Consider the following 26,701-nt stretch of genomic DNA (forward strand, 5'->3'; position numbering starts at 1 on the left):
GAAAAAGCAATTCATTGAATGATAATTAATCAAAAACACAATTTACTGAAAGGCAATTCATCGAAAAATCACAATTCATCAAAACTACAAATCATTGAATAAATAGTTCATCGAAAAGAACTGTTTATTGGATTAACTTGTGATGCAGTTGAAGCTTACCATGATATCCCCCTTTATACATATTAGATGTGTGTGTGGTAATTTTTTTTTTTGGAGAGATATGCCTTTCAGTCAGTATATGTGTTTTGTGTATTTTATGTATGCTTTGCACAATCTGGAAAAAATTATGTAAAAAATCTTTGTCAACATGGATATTTATTGCATTGAATCCTTATTATTCCTTATTATTGGTTATTATTATTCCCCCCCCCATCAACCTAAGAAAAACAAGAAAGACAGAAACCATGTTGTTCTATAATTATCCCCTAATAATGTAGCATTGCTATCCCACCAACCCTACATTATTAGGGGATAATTATAGAAAAACATAGTTTCTGTCTTTCTTGTCCAGTAAGTGTTTCCTGTCTATAAATATGTGTGTTCATGGGACTGGTTTTGCCTGTTTCCTGGAGGAAAATCCCTGCCATCTCTGTATGAAACCTGCTAACTCACCTTCATTTAAAGAAGACAGATAATAATTATTTGTGTCATAGAATCGCGTCAGGATCATGTACATAAAGTTGCATCATGTAAAAAGGCAGACCCCAAATAGATGGGGAAAAGGCACAAGAGGAAGAAGAACTATGGAGGCTCCATTATTATTATTACTATTAGTTTTACTAATAGTAATATTAATAGTAATAATACTAATACTACTAATATTAGTAATATTACATACTAATCGCATACTAATACTACTAATATTAGTAATATTAATAGTATTACATACTAATACTAATACTACTAATATCAGCAGTATTAGCATGTGAGTTTGCCCACACACACCAGTTATATTGGATGAATTTTACTCAGATTTGGTACTTGAAATTTTTATAAAAACTTGTCGAACCATTCCAGTTTTCAGTTCAACTATATTCAGGGCTACAAAGGGACATGTCAAAATTATATATTACAATAACTCTCTGACTTAATGGAATTCAAAGAAGATGTCTGCATGGCTCAGTTTTAGTTCCAACTGGATCACTTTTATTATAACATTTTCATAAAGAAGTTTTGAAATAATATTAGTAATTCTGTTCTGGCCAGATGAAATTCAATGAAATTTTATATTTAAGATCTTTATTAAAATTTGTCAGTTTTGATTTCAAACTGACCACTGTTATCATGAAATAATTAGGTAGAACGAAATTTGTTGTCTAGAGCTAAATTACTATGAACATAATGAAGTAGTATGTATACTTACAGAAAATTTGTTCTAAAATACAGCAAAATAATTATTAAGTCTCAATGACTACTTGAATATGTTGTCTGTATTTTGAGTATGAGTAATGTTAAGTATTTTTACTAAACACTTTTAAACAATAGTTCGCAAGAAAATTATTTGTTCGATGAATTATGAAATAATTCATCAAAAAATTATTGGTGAATTGTTTTTTTGATCAAACGCATTTGCGATGAATTGTTGTGTGATAAACTGTTATTCGATATAAATTGCCTTTTCAATGAATTGCTATTCATTAAATTGTTGTTCAATGAACTGCTTATTCGATGAATTCACATTCAGTAGACTGTCTTTCGATGAATTTTCATGGAACCTAATATTCATCACGTGGTCTCTAACTGGAAGTTTCAAGAGTGTCAATATAACCAAAGTTTCACACATTAATTAACAGACTCACACTCATGATTATCAGCATGTGGGTAATCAAGTAAATAACCATCTCTTGAGAATCATAAGAGCAACAGGTAATGAGAACTAAGGGGGGGGGGGGGGTGAAAGAGATTATTTGGAACAGAAAAGCAGGGCTGAGGCAAGAAGAAGATTAACAAAATCAGCAGACCCAATTTTGTCTACAGAGCAAGTGAAGCAAGTAATTGCATAGGAGTGGCCTTCTTAAGAAGCACAGTGAGATTACATGGATATCTGCAGTGTAATTCTTTTATATTAGTCACCAGTTATGTTGTATGTGCATGTTATATCATGATTCTGTTTCCAAAAGATTCATTTGTATGCCATAATACAAGAAAATTACTGAAGTGTAGTATGCACAGCATAGCAGACATTAATAATATAGTATGCCTTGTACAAGAAACTTTCATTCTAACAGATAAGCTCAGGTGTTGACGGTTATTCATGACTTTTTGTTAATGATATTAACAACACCAAACAAACTATTTTATAAAAATATGTTTAATTAACTGCTTATATTTTGCTGAATTTCAAATCAGCATCATCAGAGCATAACACAGCACATATATGCGACAGTGAGTAAGTGGAACAATACAATTCTAATGGACAGAAGATCTAAAGTCCTATTTTGGTGCCCTCTAATGTTATAAAAAAAAATTACTGCTATGGCTCTGTGTGTGTGTGTGTGTGTGTACAAAAAACCAACACACACATAGGAAGATATCTACATAAACAATCACATCATCATCCAGTCCAACAATATGGGATTTTTACACTTACACACAGAGCCAGAGCCATTTGTTCTAACAATACAGCTCTGTCCACAGAACTCAAATATCTGCACCAACAGCTGCAATTCCTACATTAGCTTCTGGATGACAGAGAAAATTCATGATAAGATACTCAGAATGAGAATGAATGAGAATTTATTGAGCTGTCAAGATGACTGTCTCAAGCAGGAAGTGAAAAAAAAAAAAGATTCAAGGTCAAAGAGTATTAAATTTGATTGTAGCATCAGAAGATTCCCAGTTAAGGATGTGACTGTTTTGCCAGCAGTTGGTGACAGTGATTATACCATACTGACCTGGGAAACAGCTAAATATATGGATGTCATTATTAGGAAAGTTTACATGCTGAATTACAAAGCTGGAATTAATGGTCAACTCAAGAAAATACTATGAGTACAGTCCTGTAGTATCAGTTACAGAATGCAGTGGAAGTTAATGATGCATGAGAAGCTTTGAAAAAGATGCTTAAATAATGCAGTATATGAATGTGCCCACAGAATATGAAAAACAAATAGGATTGGAATGGAGTGGATGTGCAAGGTTATTAAACAAGAGATCCATGAGAAGAATGTGGATGTGGAAGAAATATCATGAGAATAGAGATGAAAGGAGTTATGAAATATAATATAAAGCATAGGCTTTACGGTATATTTCACTGAACTTTACTGAATGCCGACAGTACGCTTGAGATATCTACATAAACAATCAACTCAACTTTTAAACTTTCAGAAGCAACTTTCAGTTAATGAGGACTCAATTTGCTAAGATCAATCAAGCAACCTGGTGATTATCACCTGTTGTATGCAACATAGTGCAAAATGCTACCATTACAGGGAATGAAGAAACAGTGGTACATGAGAAAGAGATTCTAGAGCTGTTACATAACCAGGATGAGAATTCAGCAATAGGAACAGATGGGGATATCAGTATGTATGCTAAAGAAATGTTCCACTGAACTGAATAGGCTCCTGATATATTTGAATATATACTGAGATTCAAATATATAATTTGAATCTCAGTTCAGGCAGGATCCAAAGACAGACCATTTGATGATTTACAGAACCATTTGCCAACACTTTAATGTAATTCATTGGAAAAGCCTCACAAATTGTCTGTCAGCAGTGGTTTCAAAACCACAACAATGTGCTATGCCATATGGCTTTGAGTATCCCAGAATTCTTAGCTAAGCATAGCATCCCTACAATTCCTCACCTGCTTTCCATACCAAGATTCTCTGTAACTTGTTTCTCTTCTTGTGGTTAAAAAGCATCCATAAGGGAAAGAGCATCAAGACAATATTGATTTAAATGATTATGACACAAAAGCTGCCAGCCATCTGTTCCCAAACAGGACCTCCAGAGATGCAATGAACAATAGAAGTAATGTACTTTTGCAGGAGATAACTCAGAATAACCTGTATGAAATTTAATTTCGCTATAAAAAATTTCTGCTCCAAATATTTCTGAATAACCTTCATATATATTTGTTTATTATATATGATGGGGGGGGGGGGGAAGCATGGCTTTGTAAAATATAGGTCCTGCCTCAGTAATTTATTCATATTTCATCATCCTTAGTAGTGAATGCCATACACACGTTGCTCAGATAAGTCATTATTAGTAGATATTAGTGATATTGTTGTATATAATTGATGGTATTTTGTTTATTTTTGACTGTGTTGTTTAGTCAACTATTATTATGCAATATTCTTTTAGAAACATTCGTTATGGTACTGATGCATATGAGAAAAATGGGGACCAAGACATCAATGTTGATTGATATCGATGTCTGTGATTTAGTATGATGTAGCATGTGTTCAATGTGCCTATTGCCTAGAGTGAATGGTATGAGAGCAAGAATGGAGAGAATATTTGTTGGAAATGTTTTGTAAGAGAGTATGTTGCTCAGATAAGTCATTATTAGTAGATATTAGTGATATTGTTGTATATAATTGATGGTATTTTGTTTATTTTTGACTGTGTTGTTTAGTCAACTATTATTATGCAATATTCTTTTAGAAACATTCATTATGGTACCAATGCATATGAGAAAAATGGGGACCAAGACATCAATGTTGATTGATATTGATGTCTGTGATTTAGTATGATGTAGCATGTGTTCAATGTGCCTGTTGCCGAGAGTGAATGGTATGAGAGCAAGAATGGAGAGAATATTTGTTGGAAATGTTTTGTAAGAGAGTATAAGAAATGTGAGTGTAAGAAATGTATAAGTCATGTGGGAGCAAAAGAATGAAGTGATTATTATTATCGATATAAGACAGGCAGGGCCAGATTTAGACTTGCTGAGGCCCTAAGCTATACAAAACCCAGAGGCCCCCTACAGTTTTAAATTATATCAGCTGGTCTTTTTGATTTTTTATTTGAGGCCCTAAGCTGTAGCTTTTTTAGCTTATACGTAAATCCGACACTAAAGACAGGATTGTCTTCAGTGTCGGATTTATGTATAAGCGTTGTAGAGTTAACGTAATGCTTATACTTACGTATAGGCGTTACATTAAAGTGTTGTAGAGAATGTAGCAGAAGTAGTGAATGATAGTGCATGAAATACAAATAAGAGTTTGAAGGAAGTGGTTGAAAGTAATAATGTTGGTGATGAGATGCCAGTGCAGAAAGAAATTTCACACGTACATGTGAGCTTCAGTGACTGCAGAAACAATTGGCATGTGTTACAAAAGGATGGAGAATGAAAGAAAGAGTGAATGGGAAAAGCATAAAAGTGCAAGAAACTGGAGAAAAGAGATAGTATTGTATGAGGATTCGATGATAAGAGGTATATTTAATAAGAAAGTGACAAAAGCATGTTTTCCAGGTGCTAAGATAAAGGATGTCAGCAAAGCTTTAAGTTGCAGAAGAAAGAAGCAAAAGAGTTAATTGTTTTGGCAGGCACAAATGATTTGAAAGGTGAGAAATAGGCAATGAGAGAAGATATGAAATAGTTGTTATAAGAAGCAAAAAGGAAGAGTAAGAAAGTAAAGATTGTGAGTCTGTTTCTTCGGTATGACAGGATAAAATTGAGAAGGGTTATGATTGCCAATGAGTCAATGAGAAGATTGTGCAGAAGGAATGGTATGCAGTTTATAGATGTGTGGAGTGAATTTGATGGATGTAAGGACCTACATATGCCTGATGGGCTGCACTTAAATGACCTAAATGGTTTTGGAGTTAGGTGCTTGGAGAGGTTGGAAGTGAAAAACCAGGGAAACTAGAGATATGCATGTGCCTAGCAACCTCTGGGACAAATGAGTGTGAGTTAGAAATGACTTGCAGAAATAACCATTCCTGGGATAGATAAGTATGAGTGCAGGAATGATTATGAAGAGCTGGGTGCAGTTTCCCAAGTTTCAGATCTGAATGGGCAGGTAATGACATTATGTAATGATAACTGTGGGCCCAAGGGGATTCTGAAATGCATGTACACAAATTCCCAAAGTATCAGAAATAAAGGACAAGAGATTTTAACATTAGTCAACTCAACTTGGTCAAACATTATTGGCATCAGCAACACCTAGTTGTCAAAGAACGACGTAGTTACAGGGATAGAATGTAATGATATTGCATTTTCAGAGAAGATAGAAGAAATAGGACAGGAGGAGGGGTATTATTAATGATAGCTGAAGAGCTTCGACTAACAAAAATAGAAGTTAAGGAAGATTGTAGATCTGATAGAAATTATTATTTGAAGCTGTCTGGTGTGAGATAGAGGTCAATAGGACAAAATATATTGTTGGTTGCTGCTATAAACTATTATAGGGCCTAGAAGAAGATGTGGATGACATGCATCAGCAGATTAGCACAATGAGTACAAGCCAAGCAATTATCATGAGAGACTTCAACTATAGTGATATAGATTGGAAGGATGAAAGGGCATGTACCAGAATATAAATGGAATTTATACAATTACTAAGGGATAATTACCTGTAACAGCATGTAATGGAGGGGAACCAGAGATTTGAGAGTGTTGAATCTGGAAATAGCATCAGAAGATCAAGAAGAAGTTGCTACTGCTAACTACAGTAGCAACTCTACATTCCAAATGGGGAAAGTGACCATGCAGTCTTGTCTTGGGAGGTTGCTCAATGTGGAAATTTCAGTCAAGAAAGAGTTTATGAGGAACTACAAAGCTGGCAATTATGACAAATTTAGGAGGCAACTTGGAGCAGTGCCATGGCATAAGAAACTACATGGAATGAATGTAGTTGGTGCATGGTAAGTGGACAAGGATTGTTTGAGTGAGGTGGTATCAGAGTGCATACCCAGGATCAGGAGGATAAACCAAGTAAGGATTTAGTGGATGGCTAGCAATACAAAGCAGGAGCTGCAAAAAAAAAAGAAAGCACTGTGGAAAGAATATAAACAACAAGGTGATTAGAATGGCCATAAGCAGTATAAAGCACAAGCAAGAAGAGTAACTAGTATGGTAAGGAAAGCTAAATCAGATTTCGAGAGAAAATTAGCTAAGCAGACCAAAGTAAATCCAAGAGTTTTTTTGCTATGCAGTAAGTAAGAGAAACAATGATTATAGAACGATGGAATGATTACTGAAATCTTTACTCAGTGCTGATAGTAGGAAAGTTGCAGAAGCAGAAGAAATAGTCAAATAAGTCAGAAGAAATCTCTATCACCTCGGTGATAGAGACTGATGTCAGCACTGAGGTAGATGAACTGGAGGTAATCAACATACTGGAAATTATCAATGTGAATACAGCAGTGGGCTTGGACAGTATGTCTGCTCATGTGCTACTGGCAGTGCCTCTGATGAAGTTGTTTAATCTAGGTCTCAGCTCTGGCAAGATCCCAAGAGAGTGGAATGAGGGTAAGATTATAGCTCCATTACATAAAGGTGGCTCCAAGACAGAAGTAGCAAATTAGACGCCAATTAGTATCTCTGGAGTGGTGGTTAAATATGGTGGAATGGATGGATAGGAATATGATACTCTATAGGGAGCAGCATGGCTTTGTAAAAGGTAGGTCCTGCCTCATTAATTTATCACATTTTATAATAAAGTGACAGCTTTAGAATTGGATTAACGAAGTAGCTACACCATGATATTGCTGGACTTTGCAACAGCATTTAACAGAATACCGCATGAAACACTATTACATAAGAGTAAATGGGAATGAATATGAGGCTTGTGGCATGGATAGGATACAGTGGCTGACAGACAGACATCAGAGGGTGATGTATGATAAAGGTGATGTAGATATCTTACAGGATGATTTAAATAAATTGGCAGTGTGGGCAAAGGACAATGGTTATCAATTCAATATTGCAAAATGTAAGGTAATGCACTTCAGGATGAAATGATTACACACTTCGTATCATATTGATGGTACTAGTTTACAGGAAATTGATGAGGCTAGTAATCTGAGTGATGGTGATGGATAGAGATTTGAAATTCAGAGGACATATTGCAAGAGTTGGTAAAATAGCACAGAGGATTATTTGGATCTTGAAGAACATATTGAGAAGTAAAGTTAGGGAGGTTATTATTGCTCTTTATAAGGCTGATTCACAGCCACATGTTGACTACTGTGCACAGACTTGGTCATCTGCGTTTCTTGGGGGATTAGGAGGTGGTGGAGAGGATTCAGAGACGAGGGACCAAGCTGGTGTAAGTTCTGTAGAATGTTTCCTATGAGGACAGATTGAGGGGTCTCTGGGTTGCAGAGTTCAGTTGACAGGCAGAGGAGAGGGGATATGATAGAAACTTAAAAGTTACTAAAAGAATTCTATACGATTGTCACAGAAGAAATTTTTCAACACACGGAGTAGGGGGGAAATAAGAGATCACACTTGGAAGTTGTCTAAGAGTATGGTTAGTAAGAGTGTACAAACTAGGTTCTTTACTTGGAGAGTGGTGAATGAGTGGAATTGACAGAGGTTGTGAGCACCCCTACAAAAACAGGTTTAAGGAGATATATAATAGGTATTGTGTTAATGGATAAAGTGGGTCTTCCGTAATGAGTCTTTTGACTCCATGGAATGCCCATATAAATAATAGTAATACTTATTAATTTGAATTGCTTTATGTAGATTGATGTGAATGGAAGATCTAAGATTTTGGCATTGAATTAGTCATCTATGTGGTTAAAATAATTTCATGAATAATTTGTAAAATTTATTCATATAAAATATTAATATTCAATAAAAAAAAGTTATTTAAAATGTCATTCTTTACCATTTAGGTGATGAGGAATGATGGGAAATAGAGCCTGTTCCCAGCACCTTTCAGAAAACGGATGAGTAGAAAGAGATATTTGATCACTGAGATGCAAGTCAAACCAAACAGCTATGGCATCCAATTCCCCAGAGTTCACACAATGAAATTTATTTTTGAATATAACACCTGTTAAAAGTCTTTCAATCTCCTGAAAAGGTAATAAAAAGAATTATCAGATGCAAGAATATCCATTATATTGTATATAGATACTTTGAAATCATAATTATTTTTACCTTCCATGAAGTAAACACACCAGTGGCTATTTTTGAAAGTTTGAATGCTATCAGTAAAATGTATCAAGAGAAAATTTAATCCCTTTTCATTAAAATGTAACCTTCTGTTTGTTTTGAAATATAATACTGATAATATTTAACAAACAAAGCACTTACAAAGTTCTGAGATGAAATACAGAAAGATTACATATATACTTTTGGTAACAGCAACAACTTCACTAAACAATTAACGATGTTCCTGTCTATCTACAATGTGAAATACAGTATAAAATATAGCATATAAAAATATATGTTATTTTCAATAATGGTTAATACTTATACATGTGTTAGCCATTATTAAAAACAGTGTATGTCTACTACAGATGTTCCTTTTAAACCTCTAATTAACTTTATAAAGTTTTCAATTGAAGGTGAGTTAGCCAATATCACATATAGAGGTGATAGAATTTTACCTCTGCCACCTCTATATGAAATTCACTTCGCAACATGACTAATTTTATAGCGTATTCATCAAGAGATGAACAGTTGGACTCAGCAAGAAGAGCTAAAAACGAGATGTCTTTTTTGTGAGTTGTGCCTCCCAAAGTTCGAGCTTGGCCACAAAAACTTTGATGTGATCAAACATAGTGTGCACCAGTTGATCTTTGGATTGTAGTCGTGTATTTAGGTCATTCATATGCAACGAGATGTCGGTCACAAAGGCATAGTCTGTCATCCACTTCAGATCGTTAAATTCTGCAATCGAATTCCCCTTGGTTTGCATGAACTGCTGTATTTTGCTTAAGTCGTTAAGTCAAAGACTTTTTTATGAACCTTCCCTCTGCTCAACCAACGCACATCACTATAATAAACCACATCGCCGTGATCCGCTTCGCACTCTTTTGGGTCAAAAACTCTTGGAATTTATGATGATTCAATCCTTTTGCCCTAATAATGTTGACGACAGTCACAATAACTTTAATGACATTCTCAAACCCAATAGTTTTCATGCACAAATTCTCCAGGTGGATTAAACAGTGGTAATAGACGAAATCTTTTCCTTCTAGTTCTGGTTCTTTCTGTAGGAGCGCAACAAACCCTTCATTCTTTCCCGCCATAGCAGGGGCACCATCAGTTACCACACCCTCGAAGTTGGTTAAGCTGAGGTCGAAACGGTGGAGTGTTTTCTTGGGGCTTCAAGAATATCAATGCCTTTTGTCATTCCCTTCATAGGTATGAGCACCAGCAGCTCTTCTGTCACATCGAATTGTTGATCAATGCCAAGGACAAAAGATAGCGAGTTGTGCTGATCCTTCACATCTATGCTCTCATCTAAAGCAAGTGAATATGACATAAATTCGGATGACTGTTTTTTTTTAAAGTTCCTTCAACGTTGTTGGCAAGTTCTTCGACATGTCGCACTGCAGTTACCCCAGACAAACTCAGTTTTTTAAACACTTCCTTATTATTTGGGCACAGAATATGCCCAGCAGCAATGAGACACTGTGTCACAAACTCGCTGTCCAAGAAGGCTTTTGATTTTTTAGCAATTTTTTCAGCATAACTTACTTTGAAGCATGCTTTGCTCTCTTCCCTCTGCCTTTTAAACGTACTCTGCTGGAATTTTAAATCAATTTGGAGACAGTTCACTTTGTCCACATGAAGCCGCCCTTGAAGGGGATTGAAATTGGATGCATGCTTTGTCTCATAGTGTCGTTTTATATTGTATTCTTTTTGATACTGACACTGACTCACGACAAATTAAACACACTGGCTTATCATCGATCGGCACAAAAAAGTACAAATTGGTCCACTTTTAATTAAAAACTCGACAAGAATCACTTAATTTATGCTTTTTATCATAGACGCCATAGTGATGGAAGGTGAACCCAAAAAATAATCCCAAATGGCTGTGTAACGGTTATTATCCGCTGAATATGTCTCACACTAATGAAAAAAGTCTGGCAATATAAAACCACAATAGGCTATAGCTGACACGACGAACCTGCGTGCGCTTATACACGAATATCACACTGTTCACGACTGACTGTGGATGAGATCCTTTGTATTTATATGAAAATAATGAAGTATTGAGAACCTTCAAGATGTATCTGGAAGGCACTAGACAGCATACTCGAACGAACTGCTGCTTCAGCCATCTACCTGCGACATTAGTACTAGTACTTAAGTACCACTTGGCACTGGTAGATGGCTGAAGAAGCATATCTATTTAATATTTATTTTTATAGGATTTTATGTAAAGTTCTTTGTGAATCTGGAAAGCATCTTACAATTCTAAATACTGCAGTATAGCTTAGTAGCCCCTGGGCTTATTAAAATTATCTTTTATTTAATCGCGTTTTAATGTTAAGTAGTTATTTTTTCAAAATGGCCGGCAGGCCACGTCAATGAGCTCTGTGGGACACAGGTGGCCCACGGACCATGAGTTGAAGACCTCCTGATTTAGAAAAAACATCTGACACAATGAAAAAAGACAAGTTGGTCTTTGTGGGGGATCTAAATAGCAGAGTAGAAAGATTGTCAGACATACAAAAACATTTTTTACATTTTTACATTTAAAAATTTTACATTTTAAAAACTTTTTTACATTTTCTTTTGAAAAGGATAAAATTGAATTTCATACTCAAAAGAAGAAAATGTAAAAAAGTTTTAAAGTGAATAAAAGTTGACCAGCTTTCAAATGTGAACTGTAGACTAAAATACACAAACATTATTCAATAAAAAATGAAAGAGTTTAGAACTGGAACCAAATCTTGGAGATTCAGTGGCAAGTCCTGAAGAAAACATTGATTTATTCAGCCAGTGTGTGTGTGTGTGTGTGTGTGTGTGTGTGTGTGTGTGTGTGGTGAGGTTATCTGCAAGGATAGAAAAAATCAGAACTCCATGGTGGACACAGGAACGGGAAGTTAAAGAGGCAGTGAAGGAAAATAAGAAAACATATCAAAAGATCCTGGAAAATAAGTCAGCTTGTGCTCTTAGAGAATACAGACATAAATGTAAGAAAGCTAAACACTGTGTAAGACTATCTAAACAAAAGTCATGGGAAGACTTTGCTAAGAACATAGAAAATACATATCAGGAAGGTTGCAAAATATTCTGCAAGCTGTTGAAAAAGCTCAGAAATGGAGGAAAGAGCACTGTAAAAGGAATTAGAGATGATAAAGGTGAAATGAAAACAGGAGAAAAAAATATCCCTGATGTATGGAGTAATGACTTTAAAATATTGTTAAATGAAATAAGCAGTGACAGGACAGTAAAAAAAAAAAAACACTCAACAGGCATGCAATCAGGAATACATATCCATACTTGAAGTAGAAAAAGCCATCAAAATCCTGAAATGGAAAAGCAGCAGGAGTAGATATTTGACCAGAAATGCTCAAGTATGGAGGTATAAAAGTCTTGCACTGGCTGCACTTCATAGTTCAGAAGGCTTGGACAGAGAAATGAATTAGTAGGAAAATACCTCTGTAATTCTCACATGCAGTTTTATTTTTCTTTTTATATATTGGTACTATGAGAGCTCTACTCCAAGTGAGAATTACAGAGGTATTTCCCTACTGCATGTTCCTGGTAAGATTTATGCAAGCATACTTGAGAAACTGTGAGGAAAGATTGTGGAAGGGAAGCTTGGTGAATAACAAGCTGGATTGAGGCCAAATAGATTCTGTTAGGATCAGATCTTCACTTTACGATAAATAGTTGAGAACTCGTGGGAATATAACAAAGATCTGTATTTAAGTCTTGTAGACCTGCAAAAGGCATATGACAAGGTGATAAGAGAAAAACTATTCAAAACGCTACAGTTATATGGTCTCAATGGGGCATTATATCAAGCAATACTTAATCTTTATTTGAGTTGTAAGTCAGCAGTTAGAATTGAAGGAAGGAAAGGAAGATGGTTTGATATTAAATCTGGTGTCAAACAAGGATGTACATTATCCCCTCTGTTATTCATTATCTATATCAGAGTTTCCCAAACTATGTTCCAAGGAACACTGGTGTTTCACGGAAAGTGAATAAGTGTTTCGTGAAAAATTATCAAAATTAATATGAGCCTGGAATGGTTTTAAATGCTGTGACACGTTCAAAGATGCACTTCACTTTGCATGCGGATTGTGCTATTAAGGCCAGCACATGATGGTCTCGACTCAGCTGCCCACAGTTGTCGACACCTCCGAGCACAAGTGAAGTACAGAGGTATCTATTCTAGTAAACATGCGGTCACAAGCAAGGTCAATGCGATGCGCTGTGGCCCGTCATGCCTGAAGTGTACGCTGTTACATTTTTGCGTTGCAAATAGCCTACTGCAGCGATGGTGTGGCCTTAGCTTTACATTGAATACGAGACTCGACTCTAACCAAGGTATTCCATTAAAATTTCAGGATTTGTGAAGTGTTCCATCGTAGGAAAAGTTTGAGAAACCCCAATCTATAATGGTGAATCACATTATGAAGGAAAGTGCCATTAAATCTGATATCAAAATTGGAAATGTTAATCTCAGCTCTTTACTTTATGCAGATGATGTTATACTTTTAAATAAATCCAGTACAAGTCTGCAAGATTAAATTGAATAACTGTTGTAATAAATTTGATATATGAAAATCAGCAATAAGAAGACAAAGACAATGAAAATAGGCAGAAACAATGAAAATGTCAACTGCGTTCTGAATGGAGTTGACATTTCTTTAACCTAAAATAGAGTTGACATTTCTTGTTCTATAGTTAACCTATAGAACAAGTAAAACATTTCAGCTACTTAGGCACAAATTTTAATGAAGATGGTAAATTAAATATGGAAATAGACAACAGAATCAACAAAGCCAGTATGGTAGGAAGCCAACTGGATAAATTTATATGGAATAAGAGAGAAATTAGTCAAAACACTAAATTAGCTGTATACAAGACAGTGCTCAAGCCAATCTTAACTTATGGATCTGAGAGTTGGGTTAGAAGTGGACACCTGACCAAAAACTAGAGACCACAGATATGAGAGTCCTGAGAAAGATTAGGGGGTGTGAACAGATGGCATTAGTGGCAATATCATATTAAAAATGAAGATATTAGGAAAGAACTTCGACAATGTTAATGTCACGTGGTATCGTCACTTAAACAGAATGGGAGAGGAAAGATTAGCAAAACAAGTGTTCCCTGCCAGATTGGCAGGAAAAAGACCCAGAGGAAGACCAAGATTACGGTTTGATACAGTAAAAAGTGCATTAGAAGACAGAAATATAAGATATGATAATGTTGAAGTCTTGACAGTTAACAGATTGATTTTGAGGAAAATTGTTGACAAAAAGTTAGTAATGATGTAGGTTCTTAATGTAGTACTATCATAATATCCTGTACATCCCCTGAGGGTACATATCAGGAATTTGACAATGATGATGATAATGGTGTATATAATTATACAATTTTAAAAAAATAATAAAAAATGCAATGAAATTATGAAGTTTAATTTAAAAAAATTGTGGTGTGTAAAGGAGAATGATGGGGGGGGGGGGGGGGACAGTGCTAAAAATTTCATTTCAGATAGCATGTTTACTGTTATGCTGATCCAGTCAGCAGACTAGATTTAAGACAAAACTATATACAAATAAAATAATATAAACCTCATATGTTAGGGGTAAAAGATATTGCTCTTACTATGTTGGTGAACTGCTTCTTAGCCATCTCTTTATCTCTCTTTATCAACAATGAACATGTGATTTGAACTTCTATATGAAACATCTTCAGTTTTCAAGTTATGAATCAACTTTTTGTTTGATTAACTGAGATATTAATTTATAAGTTAAGTTTAGTTGTGACAACGATTTGAATTTGTTGAGTATAAATACTTTAATTATTAATTTAGAACAACAGTTAATTCGTAATACATAATTAATACTGAAGTAGCTGAAGCCATACGATACATATTATAATTGCCAATTGCAGTATCTCACAGCTGGGTTTTGTCTGGTGGAAGAAAAAATTCTGCTATTCAATCTCAGCATTATTTACCATAAACAGTAAAGATGATCTGCTGTGAAGTATATGAATCAATGCCCAGTATTTTTGTGAATTCAAGTAATACAACAGTCAATTACTCTTCTTTATTACAAGACAATTTGTCTGCCATCTGCCAGATAGCCATCAGCTAGTTTCTTATCTTTTGCTTATAAAGTCTCTTAACTTCTTGAGTCCACTCATCTGATTTTTCTACCTCTGCATAAAACTTCATCACATCTCCTGTCAACATTTCCTTCAGATTTTGCCACTTAATCTTCAAAGTTTGTTTCTTGTTTCCAAACTTTAATTTTTTAACCAATAGCATTTTTGTGTTTGAGTCTGCAGTTCACATCTGAAGTATGCTTGGCTCTGATTCTTTTCAAAATTTTTGTACACTTCTTTTTCTTTTCAATATGACATTCATTTTTTAATCCTGCTTTTCACTAATCAGTGATCACTTCCTATTTGTAATCCCCTGTATATTCTTGTATTCTGAACAAGATGTCATTATCAACAATAACACATTCCATGAGGCTATTTCTTGTGTCTTTTTCTCCATGTTAATTTGTGCACATCTTTATGTCAGAATATATTAGTAATGACTAGTCCATGTCCTGAACAGGAATCCTGAAGGTACTTTTTTTATGTCTCCCACACATAAAAAGTTTTTTGTAAATCTATAAGTACATTAGTACTGTGGGTGGACTAAGGATTGTTTTTATTAATTTTATATATTTTTTGTATTTTTATTTATTTTTTACATAATCCAGAAACCCTACTCTAGGGACCAAAAACTGAACTTTATCAAGCCACTTCAGGCCTCCAATAAGCAGGGTGGTGGTCTCACAATGGGTGATGAATTTCATCTCTCACCTAAAGACAATCACAAATGTCCACACTCCTAGTGGGATTCAAACCTACAACCTGTTGGTTTGACTTTGATACCAACCACTTGACCAACCAGGCCAATATATTCCGATATTCATTTCTACTCTGCTGTTTAGATTTCTAAGAACCAGATTTTTAATTTTACTTGTTGATTATATTCCTCCACCTTCCTTGATAGTGTTACTTCTTGCAATATGACTTGCCAATTGCCATTTGGATCTTTTAGTGGCTGTTATAATGTCTCCCCCTAGTCTGAGCTCTGGCCCAAGTACTGCACTTTCTATCTAGAATGGTAATATCGAGTAATGATCTTTCCATTTTCCTCTGGGTAATCCTCAACTTTTTGGTCAATTTTTTTAGTCAAAGTCCATGTTTGACTTCCATATATCATGACTGGAAGTATACAACTGTTGAATATTTTTCTTTTAATGCAGATTACGATATTTCCTTTGAGTATTTCAACTTGAGAATTTCAAGTTAAATTCTGCATATAATTTCTTCTTTACATCACTCACTACTGTGATCTTTTGTCTTAGGGCAAACACAGGAGGTTACTATATCGATTTCCTGGTGTTCCATTCATATTGGCTTTCAGCATATAACAACTTCACTAATTATGTCAACATGATAATCCATTTCCACTTAAACCTTGGTATTTCTAAGCCTGGCTCCCACTGATGAGACCTTAATAAAGGTCGAAACCAGTCTGGGTAGTGGCCCCTTGCCTTTAATGCATAGCATCATACATCTCCTCAAGAAGATGTGCTTTGCATTAAGGGTAAATATTAAGAATAGTGATCAGAGCTTATTCCACTTTTACCACGAGTTACCTAAGACTTGCACTACGTGCAGGTCACCCAGACTTGCACTATTTGCAGGCGCAAACTTGACTTACTTGTCTGTTTGCTTACTTGGGAAAAGGATTAAAACCAGGTTTAAAATAGCTTGGTATATCTTTAACGTATATTATACCCAAGGTAAAAAACTTTCTACATCTATTTTAGTCTTCTTTATTTCAGCAACACTAATTATGTCAACATGATAACTCTCTAATTCTTCTGTGGGCTCTTCTCTTCTAGTGATACTCTGCACAATACTGATGATGATGCTCATCTTCAATTCTGCTGATGGCAAGTTTGTTCTTTTTGCTGACTTTTCACTATTCATCCTGGTTTTCAAACAAAAATAGCAGAAGTTTCAGGTGATGTTCCAGCTAGCATGACATTTCATCACATTGTACTTTCATGTTTGATGCTTAAGCCAATAATACAATTTAGTCAGCTAAAGCTCAAATTGCCAACCCATACTCATTCATCTGTATCTAAGCAAATACTTTATAACAGGTTATGCCACAAATAGGTACTGTACAATAGGTCTTTTTCCTTACAGAAATGCATGAAATGATTGCTTCTGACTATTTCTTAGTATTTTAAATGTAAATATTATAGAATTATTTTACACATATACATCTGAGGAGTTAAGGAAAGATACAGCTATTGTTTAACTGCTGTTTTAAAGTCGTCATTGTCTGGTAGCATCCTCTAGCAAGAGGGTTGCAGCAAATGAGCAGCTCTTCTCCATTTCTCTCTCTGTCTGTCGCTTCCATCATTCTTAAACCAGTCCATTCCATGATGTCATTAAACCACTCTCTAGTTGGCCTTCTACGTCTTCTCTTTCCCTCAACTTTCCCTTGTAATATAGTTCTTGTCAGGTGTCCCAAAGAACCTCTCAGAAGATGTCCTGCAAATCTGGTCTTTCTTTGCATAATATTCTTTAGCAGTGTTCTTTCCATCCCAACTCGTCTTAAAACGTCTTGATTTGATATTCTTTCTGTATAGCTAATCTTTTCCATCTTTCTATAACACCACATTTCCAATGCATTAATTCTTTCCATATCTCTCTTTCTGAGTGTCCATGACTCACTTTCATAACTTGCAATACTCCAAACTGTTGCTTTAACTATTCCAATTCTAACACCTATTTTAGTTCTTGTTTATTAAAATTCTCTTCATTTCCATAAATGCTGATTTAGCTTTGCCTATTCTATTTCTAATGTCCAACTCTGAAGTTCCTTTCTCTGAGATCCAGCTACCTAAATATTGAAATCTTTCCACTTCTTCTAAAATCTTTCCTCCACATCTTATTTTTACATTATCTCCTATTTTTCTACCCATTATCATTATCTTGGTCTTTTTTGTGTTAATTCTTAGTCCATACTCTTTACAAGAGTTTTCAATTCTTTGAACAATTTGTTGTAATCCATTTTCACTTTCTGCCATCACCACTACAGCATCCACATATCTTAAGTTATTAATGATTCTTCCATTTATTTTTATTCCTTCTTCTACATCCTCAAGTGCCTCTCTAAGCATCTGTTCACTATAAAGGTTAAACAATAATGGTGATAACTTGTATTCTTGTCTAACTCCTCTCTCCACTGGGAATTCTCCTGTTTCCTCTCCATTTACACATACTGATGCTATTTGCGACCAATATATAATCTCTTTAAAATTTCCAAGTCATTTTAAAGTAAACCAAATTAAATATTAATGCAATAAGCTTTAGATTACACAAGAAAACTATTTGACTGATTAATGTAATCAAAATCTTCTTGTTATTTTTTTGTTTTGTGATTCAATCTGGGGTGTTTTTACAGGATTGATGTTTCAGTAATTAAATCTAGAAATGGGAGATAATTCTTAATTGAACTTCATTCATGACAATTATCCTAAGCATTATGACAGCACTATAGGCTCTGCCTTCCACATCTGAAATGAATTTCAATTTAAAAAGAAAAAACAGTATTCCATATAATTAGATAAGCAGTTGAGGTTAAAGCTTGATTATTAAAAATATAATTTAATGAGTCATAGAACTGTTTAAGAGACTTAAAAACATTATCTGATGATAATGTTTTTAATACTTACAAATATTAACTAACTGAACAACATTCAGACTTTTTAGACAAAGGTGGTGGCCAAGTGGATGGTTAATAAGATTTTATTTTTACTTACCTGAGGACTATTAAAATTTATTTCTAAGACTTCTTGAGGATCACTGAGAAATTTATAGCCAAATTTCATAGCAGTTATCTTTTCTGAAGTGTAAGGCTCTTCTGGTTTATCACTTGCACAAATAATTAAGGGAAATAAATGGAAATGTTTCAACAGATTAATGTGCAATCTGAAATGAATATGGATGAAAATGAATAGCATGAACTTGCTATTTATTGAGCTGTAATAAGATAATTAACAAAAGCTTTGACTAACATAGTAATAACTCTTTTTCATTAAAAGACAATTATTGCTATGTTAGTCAATATATTTATCAAAATACACATGTGAAAGATTTTATAACAGATTACATTTAATCTAAAATAATACTTTTCACGTTAAATTCTAAAACTCATCCATATCAGTCTTATTGAGTTTGGAAAGCCCTAGAATTATTTTTAAGTTTAAGATAATGAAAACTATTACAAGCAAATAATGTGATATATTTGCATATAAACTTGCTGTGGATCCTTAGATGATCCTGGTTATCACTCATGTTTTCATTTAATAAACAACGCTGACTAGGAATAATAATGAACTACACTGTATATAATATTAAGCCATTGCTTTGCATTAGCATCTTCAGTGACATAAAGATAAGCATATGCATGATATACAGAAGGAAGAGAAACAGCATTCAGTATTCAGCAGAATGGGCACTTAATGGTCTAATCCTATAATCTTAATTAATCCTAATCTATAATCCTCAAGATGATAAATATTATGGTTCGCAAAGGAAATACAAACAGGGAAACTCTTAAGAAACAAGTGTACCTTAATGGAGAAAGAATTGAGGAAGTCAGTAAGTTTGAGTACCTGGGATCCTTTATTAATGTGAAGAATTGATGTTCAGAAGATGTCCGAAGAAGGTTAGGAATGGCTAAAACAACAGTCAGAGACTTTTCTAAAATATGAAAGGGATGGATCTATCTCCATGGGAAAAAAGCTGATAAGCGCCTCCATAGCGCAATTGGATTGGAATAGGCCTAAGTTTGATTCTCGTCGCGACGGGAGGAATCTTTATCTGGACAATTTCAATTGAAGGTGAGTTAGCCGATCTCATATGGAGGCAGCGGGTTTTTTCTCCCAGAAACTCGGGTTTTTCATCCCGCATACAGACAAATCAGCCCTTCAGAACACATGCAATTTACAGACAAAAAATGCTAGTTGTGGTGGGTGGTAGATTGCATTGATGGAGATGATTCATAGTAGAGGTTCGGTGTAGTGGTTGAGACAGTTGTAGGTATCCTCCATCGATGAGTCTTCGGACTCCTTCGAGGTGTCAGGAATAATAATAATAATAATAATAATTTTGGATGCAGTTGTTTTTCCAACAGCAACTTATGTGAGACTTGAAACCCCCCCCCCCTAAAGAAGTCATATAAGAAAAGGATATTATCTGCATTTGAGATGTGGTGTTACAGAAGGCTGTTGAGGATATCATATACTGAAAGGCATACAAATGAATGGATATTAGAAAAGATCAGTAGACCTTTAAGGCTCCTTAACAGAAGAAAGTTAAAATATTTTGGATACATTGAAAGGATGAAAGGAGGACTTCTCAGAACAGCAATAGAAGATAAAGTTCTGGGAAAAGAGGAAGGGCTAGGCCATTAGTGAGATGGATGGATGGATGGATGGATGGATGGTGTGTGTGTGTGTGTGTGTGTGTGGAGTGACTGATCTTCAGAGTCGAAGTCTCCAGAAAAGCAAGCAACAGGATTGCATGGCGAGGCCTGGTGTGGCATGTCACTGAGCATCAGAGTGACCATACATCTGTGGATGTCCACTGAACATATAGACAGATAGAAGCATTTTTACTCAACATGCTGACTTTGTCCTCAACAGAATCAACAAAACTCAACACTATTCTTCCAAACTTAATATATAATCCCCCCCCCACCATCAAAAAAAAAAAATCCATTTCTGCTCTGTACATTCAGGATACCTCTAAAACGTTGTACCAATTAAAAACTTTGCAGAAAGAAGGGAAAACTCTACTTTTATCAATGTTTGGAAATTACATAAAAACCATTTCAAAAAATATTTTTTAGACTGTTACTTGAAACATTTTGCCAATGTATAATATACATATGAATACACATTTGAGCACTATTATTATGGTAAAATTCATTTTTCCAAGAGCTCAATGAATTTTTAAAATTTGGAGCTGCCTCCTTTCCAGGGCCAGTGCAAGAGTATCTGGCGCCCCTAGGCAAAGAAAAATTAGGCGCCCCTATACATTGTCTCTATGCAGTAATTAGTGTGTCATTTTTTCGATACCCAAATTCGATTAGTGCGCCTGTATACATCTTAAAAATAAATGTTCATCATCATCATCATCATCAAATTCCTGCCATGTACCCTCAAGGGGTGTACAGGATATGACAGTACTACATGAAAAAATTACATCATTACTAACTTCCTATCTACAATTTTCCTCCAAATCAGCCTGTTACTTGTCAAGACTCCAACATTATCAGATCTTATATTTCTATCGTCTAAGGCACTTTGTACCGTATCAATCCACCTATATCTTGGTCTTCCTCTGGGTCGTTTTCCGGCCAACCTGGCAGAGAACACTTGTTTTGCTAATCTTTCCTCTCCCATTCTATTTAAGTGACCATACCATCTGAGATTAGCTCTGCTAACGCATTCCTGGATGCTGACAATGTCAAGTTCTTTCCTAATATCCTCATTTTTAATATGATATTGCCATTGATGCCATCTGTTCACGCCTCTAATCTTTCTCAGGACTCTCATATCTGCGGTCTCTAGTCTTTGGTCAAGTGTTTTACTTCTGACCCAGCTCTCAGATCCATAAGTTAAAATTGGTTTGAACACAGTCTTGTATACAGCTAATTTAGTGTTCCGACTAATTTCTTTCTTATTCCATATGAATTTATTCAATTGACTTCCCACGATACCAGCTTTGCTGATTCTGTTGTCTATTTCTATATTTAGTTTACCATCTTCAGTAAAAATTGTGCCTAAGTAGCTGAAATGTTTTACTTGTTCCACAGGTTCTCCATTCACAACACAGTTGACATTTTCAATGATTCTGCCTATTTTCATTGTCTTTGTCTTTTTATTGCTGACCTTCATACCATATCTATTACAACAGCTATTCAATTTAGTCAGAGAATCTTGCAGACTTGTAGCGGATTTATTTAGAAGTATAACATCATCCGCATAAAGCAAAGAGCTGACATTAACATCTCCAATTTTGATATCAAAAAAAAAAAATAAATGTTACAGATTTTAAAAATTTTCTATCTATACATTTTTATGGCTAACTATTTTAAAAAATCACTCACCAGAATGAAATAATTTAGTCACCGATTTAAAACATTTTAGAAAGTTATTTTTAATGGCATACTACACTACTTCCATGTATACTATATATACCAGGGTTTCACAAATTGTGTTCCGCAAGCAGTTCCTGAAATTTGTCATTTTAGTTTTCGAGGCATTTTTTATGAATAAATATTTTATAGTGGAAATATTCTGAGGAGAATAATATTCGAGAATATGTCGAAAAGCTCAGACCCAGAACGCCTAATATTTGTGTATCTTTAATCTTTACACATCGAAACCTTTCAACATTTGGGAAAGGGAATACTGCTGTTTATGATCGGTCATAAAAATTGCCTGCAAACTGATTATAACAATTGGTGGCGTCCTCTGTTCTCAAAACTGAAGGAAATGACATCTGTGTAGCAAATGTCAGTGACCAACTGGCATATTTTTAAACATGGAAATATTCATGAATTATCGTTAATTTTCACACATTGAAATCGTTCAACAATCAGGAAAGAGAATACCGCTGTTTATGGCCGAACATAAAAATCCTGCAAGCCAATTACAACAAATGGCAGCATATAATATTTTTCGTACAAAATTTAGCTCAATTCTTTGTTAAGTAGAATAATAAAATTTATATTCTGAATATGTTTTATTGTATTCAAGCTTCATGATTTTCCTTTAACTAGGCCCTGAGACATACCTTCATTCTTTCATAAAAAATTAAGGTTCAAAAAAGAAATTTGAGAAATGAATTATACTTTTTCCTAGTGCGTTTTTGATTAATGCACCTGTTTTAAAGAACGCATTAGGCGCACTAATCGAGGGATTGCGGTATATATATATTTTGTCATATTCACACAAGCACACGTACTCCAACACATGTGGATATTTATAAAAATAATATCATTAAGAACATTTATATATAAAAGTTTATATATAAAATTTATTAATCAAATCCAATACATTTGTATACATATATCATTACTTCTAATATCTGTATAGCAAGAAAATTAATCTTGAATACAAAAATTATGAAAAATTAATCTTTCAGGCTTCTGCTTTGGCAAAATTTTGAATTAATTCATCTATATTGATTGTAGATGCAATTTCATGCTCTACAGATATTATTGCTAGACCAGTGAGTCGTTCCTGAGCCATCATAGAGCGAATATAAGTTTTTGTAAGTTTTAATTTCAAGAAACTCCTTTCTGAACTTGCTACCGATACTGGCAATGTCGAAAAAATTGTCAGAGCAATAAACACAATTGGAACACTATTTTCTAAATTATTTTTGCATATGTATGACAGGACATCTAATGAGGAAGTATTTTCTGGAATTCGCTTTATTATTTGTAATTCACTACATAAATCTGTTCCGTCAATATCTCTAGAATTATCATCATCATCATCATCATCATCAAATTCCTGCCATGTACCCTCAAGGGGTGTACAGGATATGATAGTACTACATGAAAAAAATTACATCATTATTAATTTCCTATCTACAATTTTCCTCCAAATCAGTCTGTTACTTGTCAAGACTCCAACATTATCAGATCTTATATTTCTATCGTCTAAAGCACTTTGTATCGTATCAATCCACCTATATCTTGGCCTTCCTCTGGGTCGTTTTGCTGCCACCCTGGCAGAGAACACTTGTTTTGCTAATCTTTCTTCGCCCATTCTATTTAAGTGACCATACCACCTGAGATTAGCTCTGCTAACGCATTCCTGGATGCTGACAATGTCAAGTTCTTTCCTAATATCCTCGTTTTTAATATGATATTGCCATTGTTGCCATCTGTTCACGCCTATAATCTTTCTCAGGACTCTCATATCTGTGGTCTCTAGTCTTTGGTCAAGTGTTTTACTTCTGACCCAGCTCTCAGATCCATAAGTTAAAACTGGTTTGAACACTGTCTTGTATACAGCTAATTTAGTGTTCCGACTAATTTCTCTCTTATTCCATATGAATTTATTCAACTGACTTCCCACCATACCAGCTTTGCTGATTCTGTTGTCTATTTCTATATTTAATTTACCATCTTCAGTAAAAATCGTGCCTAAATAGCTGAAATGTTTTACTTGTTCCACAGGTTCTCCATTCACAACACAGTTGACATTTTCAATGATTCTGCCTATTTTCATTGTCTTTGTCTTTTTATTGCTGACCTTCATACCATATCTATTACAACAGCTATTCAATTTAGTCAGAGAATCTTGCAGACTTGTAGCAGATTTATTTAGAAGTATAACATCATCTGCATAAAGCAAAGAGCTGACATTAACATCTCCAATTTTGATATCATGTTTAATACCACTTTCCTTCATAATGTGATCCATATAGATAATGAATAACAGAGGGGATAATGTACATCCTTGTCTCACACCAGATTTAACATTAAACCATCTTCCTGTACTTCCTTCAATTCTGACTGCTGACTTACAACTCAAATAAAGACTAAGTATTGCTTGGTATAATGCCCCATTCACACCATATAACTGCAGCATATTGAATAGCTTCTCTCTTGGCACCTTGTCATATGCCTTTTCCAGATCGACAAAACTTAAATACAGATCTTTGTTATATTCCCATGCTTTCTCGACTATTTGTCGTAAAGTGAAGATCTGATCCTGACAGCCTCTATTTGGCCTGAATCCAGCTTGTTCTTCACCAAGCTTTTCTTCCACAATTCTTCTCAACCGTTTCTCAAGTATACTTGCATAGATCTTGCCAGGAACACTCAGTAGAGAAATACCTCTGTAATTCTCACATTCAGTTTTATTTCCCTTTTTATATATGGGTACTATGAGAGCTCTACTCCAATCATCGGGAATTCGTCCCTCTGTCCAGGCTTTCTGAACTATGCAGTGCAGCCACTGTAATACTCTTATACCACCATACTTCAGCATTTCAGGTCGAATATCATCTACTCCTGCTGCCTTTCCACATTTCAGGCCTTTGATGGCTTTTTCTACTTCAAGTATGGATATGTATTCCTGACTGCATGCCTGGTCAGTGTTTTTTACCACTGTGCTGTCATCACTGCTTGTTTCATTTAGCAGTTTTTCAAAGTAATTACTCCATACTTCAAGGATATCTTTTTCTCCCGTTTTCATGTCACCTTTATCATCTCTAATTCCTTTTACAGCACTCTTTCCTCCATTCTTAAGTTTCTTCAACAACCTCCAGAATATTTTGCCACCTTCTTGATATTTATTTTCTATATTCTTGCCAAAGTCCTCCCATGACTTTTGTTTAGCTAGTTTTACACAGTGTTTAGCATTCTTGCATTTGTCTCTATATTCTCTAAGAGCAAAAGCTGACTTATTTGCCAGGAACTTTTGGTATGCTTTCTTCTTTTCCTTCACTGCCTCTTTAACTTCCTGTGTCCACCAGGGAGTTCTGATTTTTTTTATCCTTACAAACAACCTCACCACAGGCCTCTCTGGCAGAATCAATCAATGTTTTCTTCAGAGTTTGCCACTGAATCTCCAAGGTTTGGTTCCTGTTCTCAAATTCTTTCATTTTTTCTTCAATAATCTTTGTGTATTTTAGTCTACAGTTCACATCTGAGAGCTGCTCAACTTTTATTCGCTTTAAAACTTTCTTACATGTTATTCTTTTCAATATGAAATTCAATTTTATCCTGCTCAAGACTAAATAGTGATCACTTCCAATTTCAAATCCTCTGTACACTCTGGTGTCCTGCACCAGGAAGAAAACATCACTATCAACAATAACATAGTCAATGAGACTTTTCTTATTCCTAGCCTCTTCTCTCCATGTGAATTTGTGCACATTTTTATGTTGGAACATGGTGTTAGTAATGACCAGTCCATGTCCTGAGCAGAAATCCAACAGATATTTGCCATTATTATTAGCTTTGCTCTTTTCTCCAAATTTTCCCAAAATATTTTTGTATGTCTGACAATCATTTCCTACTCTGCTATTTAGATCCCCAACAAGGACCAACTTTTCATTTTTCATTGTGTCAGTTGCTTTAGAATTATCATGCGTTAAATAATTTTCCAATATCAAATTTAAGCAGTTCTGCTGAAGTAATTTTTTGAAATTCATACATATATATTTAAAAGAAAACCAAACTTTTCGTTAATTGTAGACATGTGCTTGAATTTTTCATCAACAGATGCAATTGCAGTATCTATAATTGAAAAATTGAGAAGACTTGTTTTGCTAATCTTCCTTCGCCATTAAAATTTTTTTTTTAATGAACAACAAATGATGTTAAACATTACTCTGGGTTTCCAATTGTGAATCTTTTTAATATCAAATATTTATATCCAATGGTATTTTTTCAGAGATTCTTCACCTTTGTCTTTTGCTTAAATCTGCAACAGTACAATTACTTTGGAAAAATAATGAATTCAAA

At 34.7% G+C, this 26,701-nt stretch overlaps 1 protein-coding gene across 1 annotated transcript in view; it reads right to left on the reverse strand.

Moving 5' to 3' along the window:
- Positions 1–26,701, reverse strand: part of LOC150100137 (protein arginine N-methyltransferase 9-like) — a 140,915-nt gene that overhangs the window by 32,329 nt on the left and 81,885 nt on the right. Inside the window, exons 8-9 of the mRNA XM_090402507.1 lie at positions 18,963–19,131; positions 8,798–8,987 (exon numbers count right to left, since the gene is read on the reverse strand). Of these exons, the coding sequence (XP_090258633.1) occupies positions 8,798–8,987; positions 18,963–19,131 (359 nt within the window). The remainder of the gene's footprint in view (positions 1–8,797; positions 8,988–18,962; positions 19,132–26,701) is intronic.

The sequence above is a fragment of the Typopeltis vanoorti genome, chromosome 13 (assembly GCF_054136105.1).
Source record: "Typopeltis vanoorti isolate ZY-2024b chromosome 13, IOZ_Tvanoo_1.0, whole genome shotgun sequence".
NCBI classification, from domain to species: domain Eukaryota; kingdom Metazoa; phylum Arthropoda; class Arachnida; order Uropygi; family Thelyphonidae; genus Typopeltis; species Typopeltis vanoorti.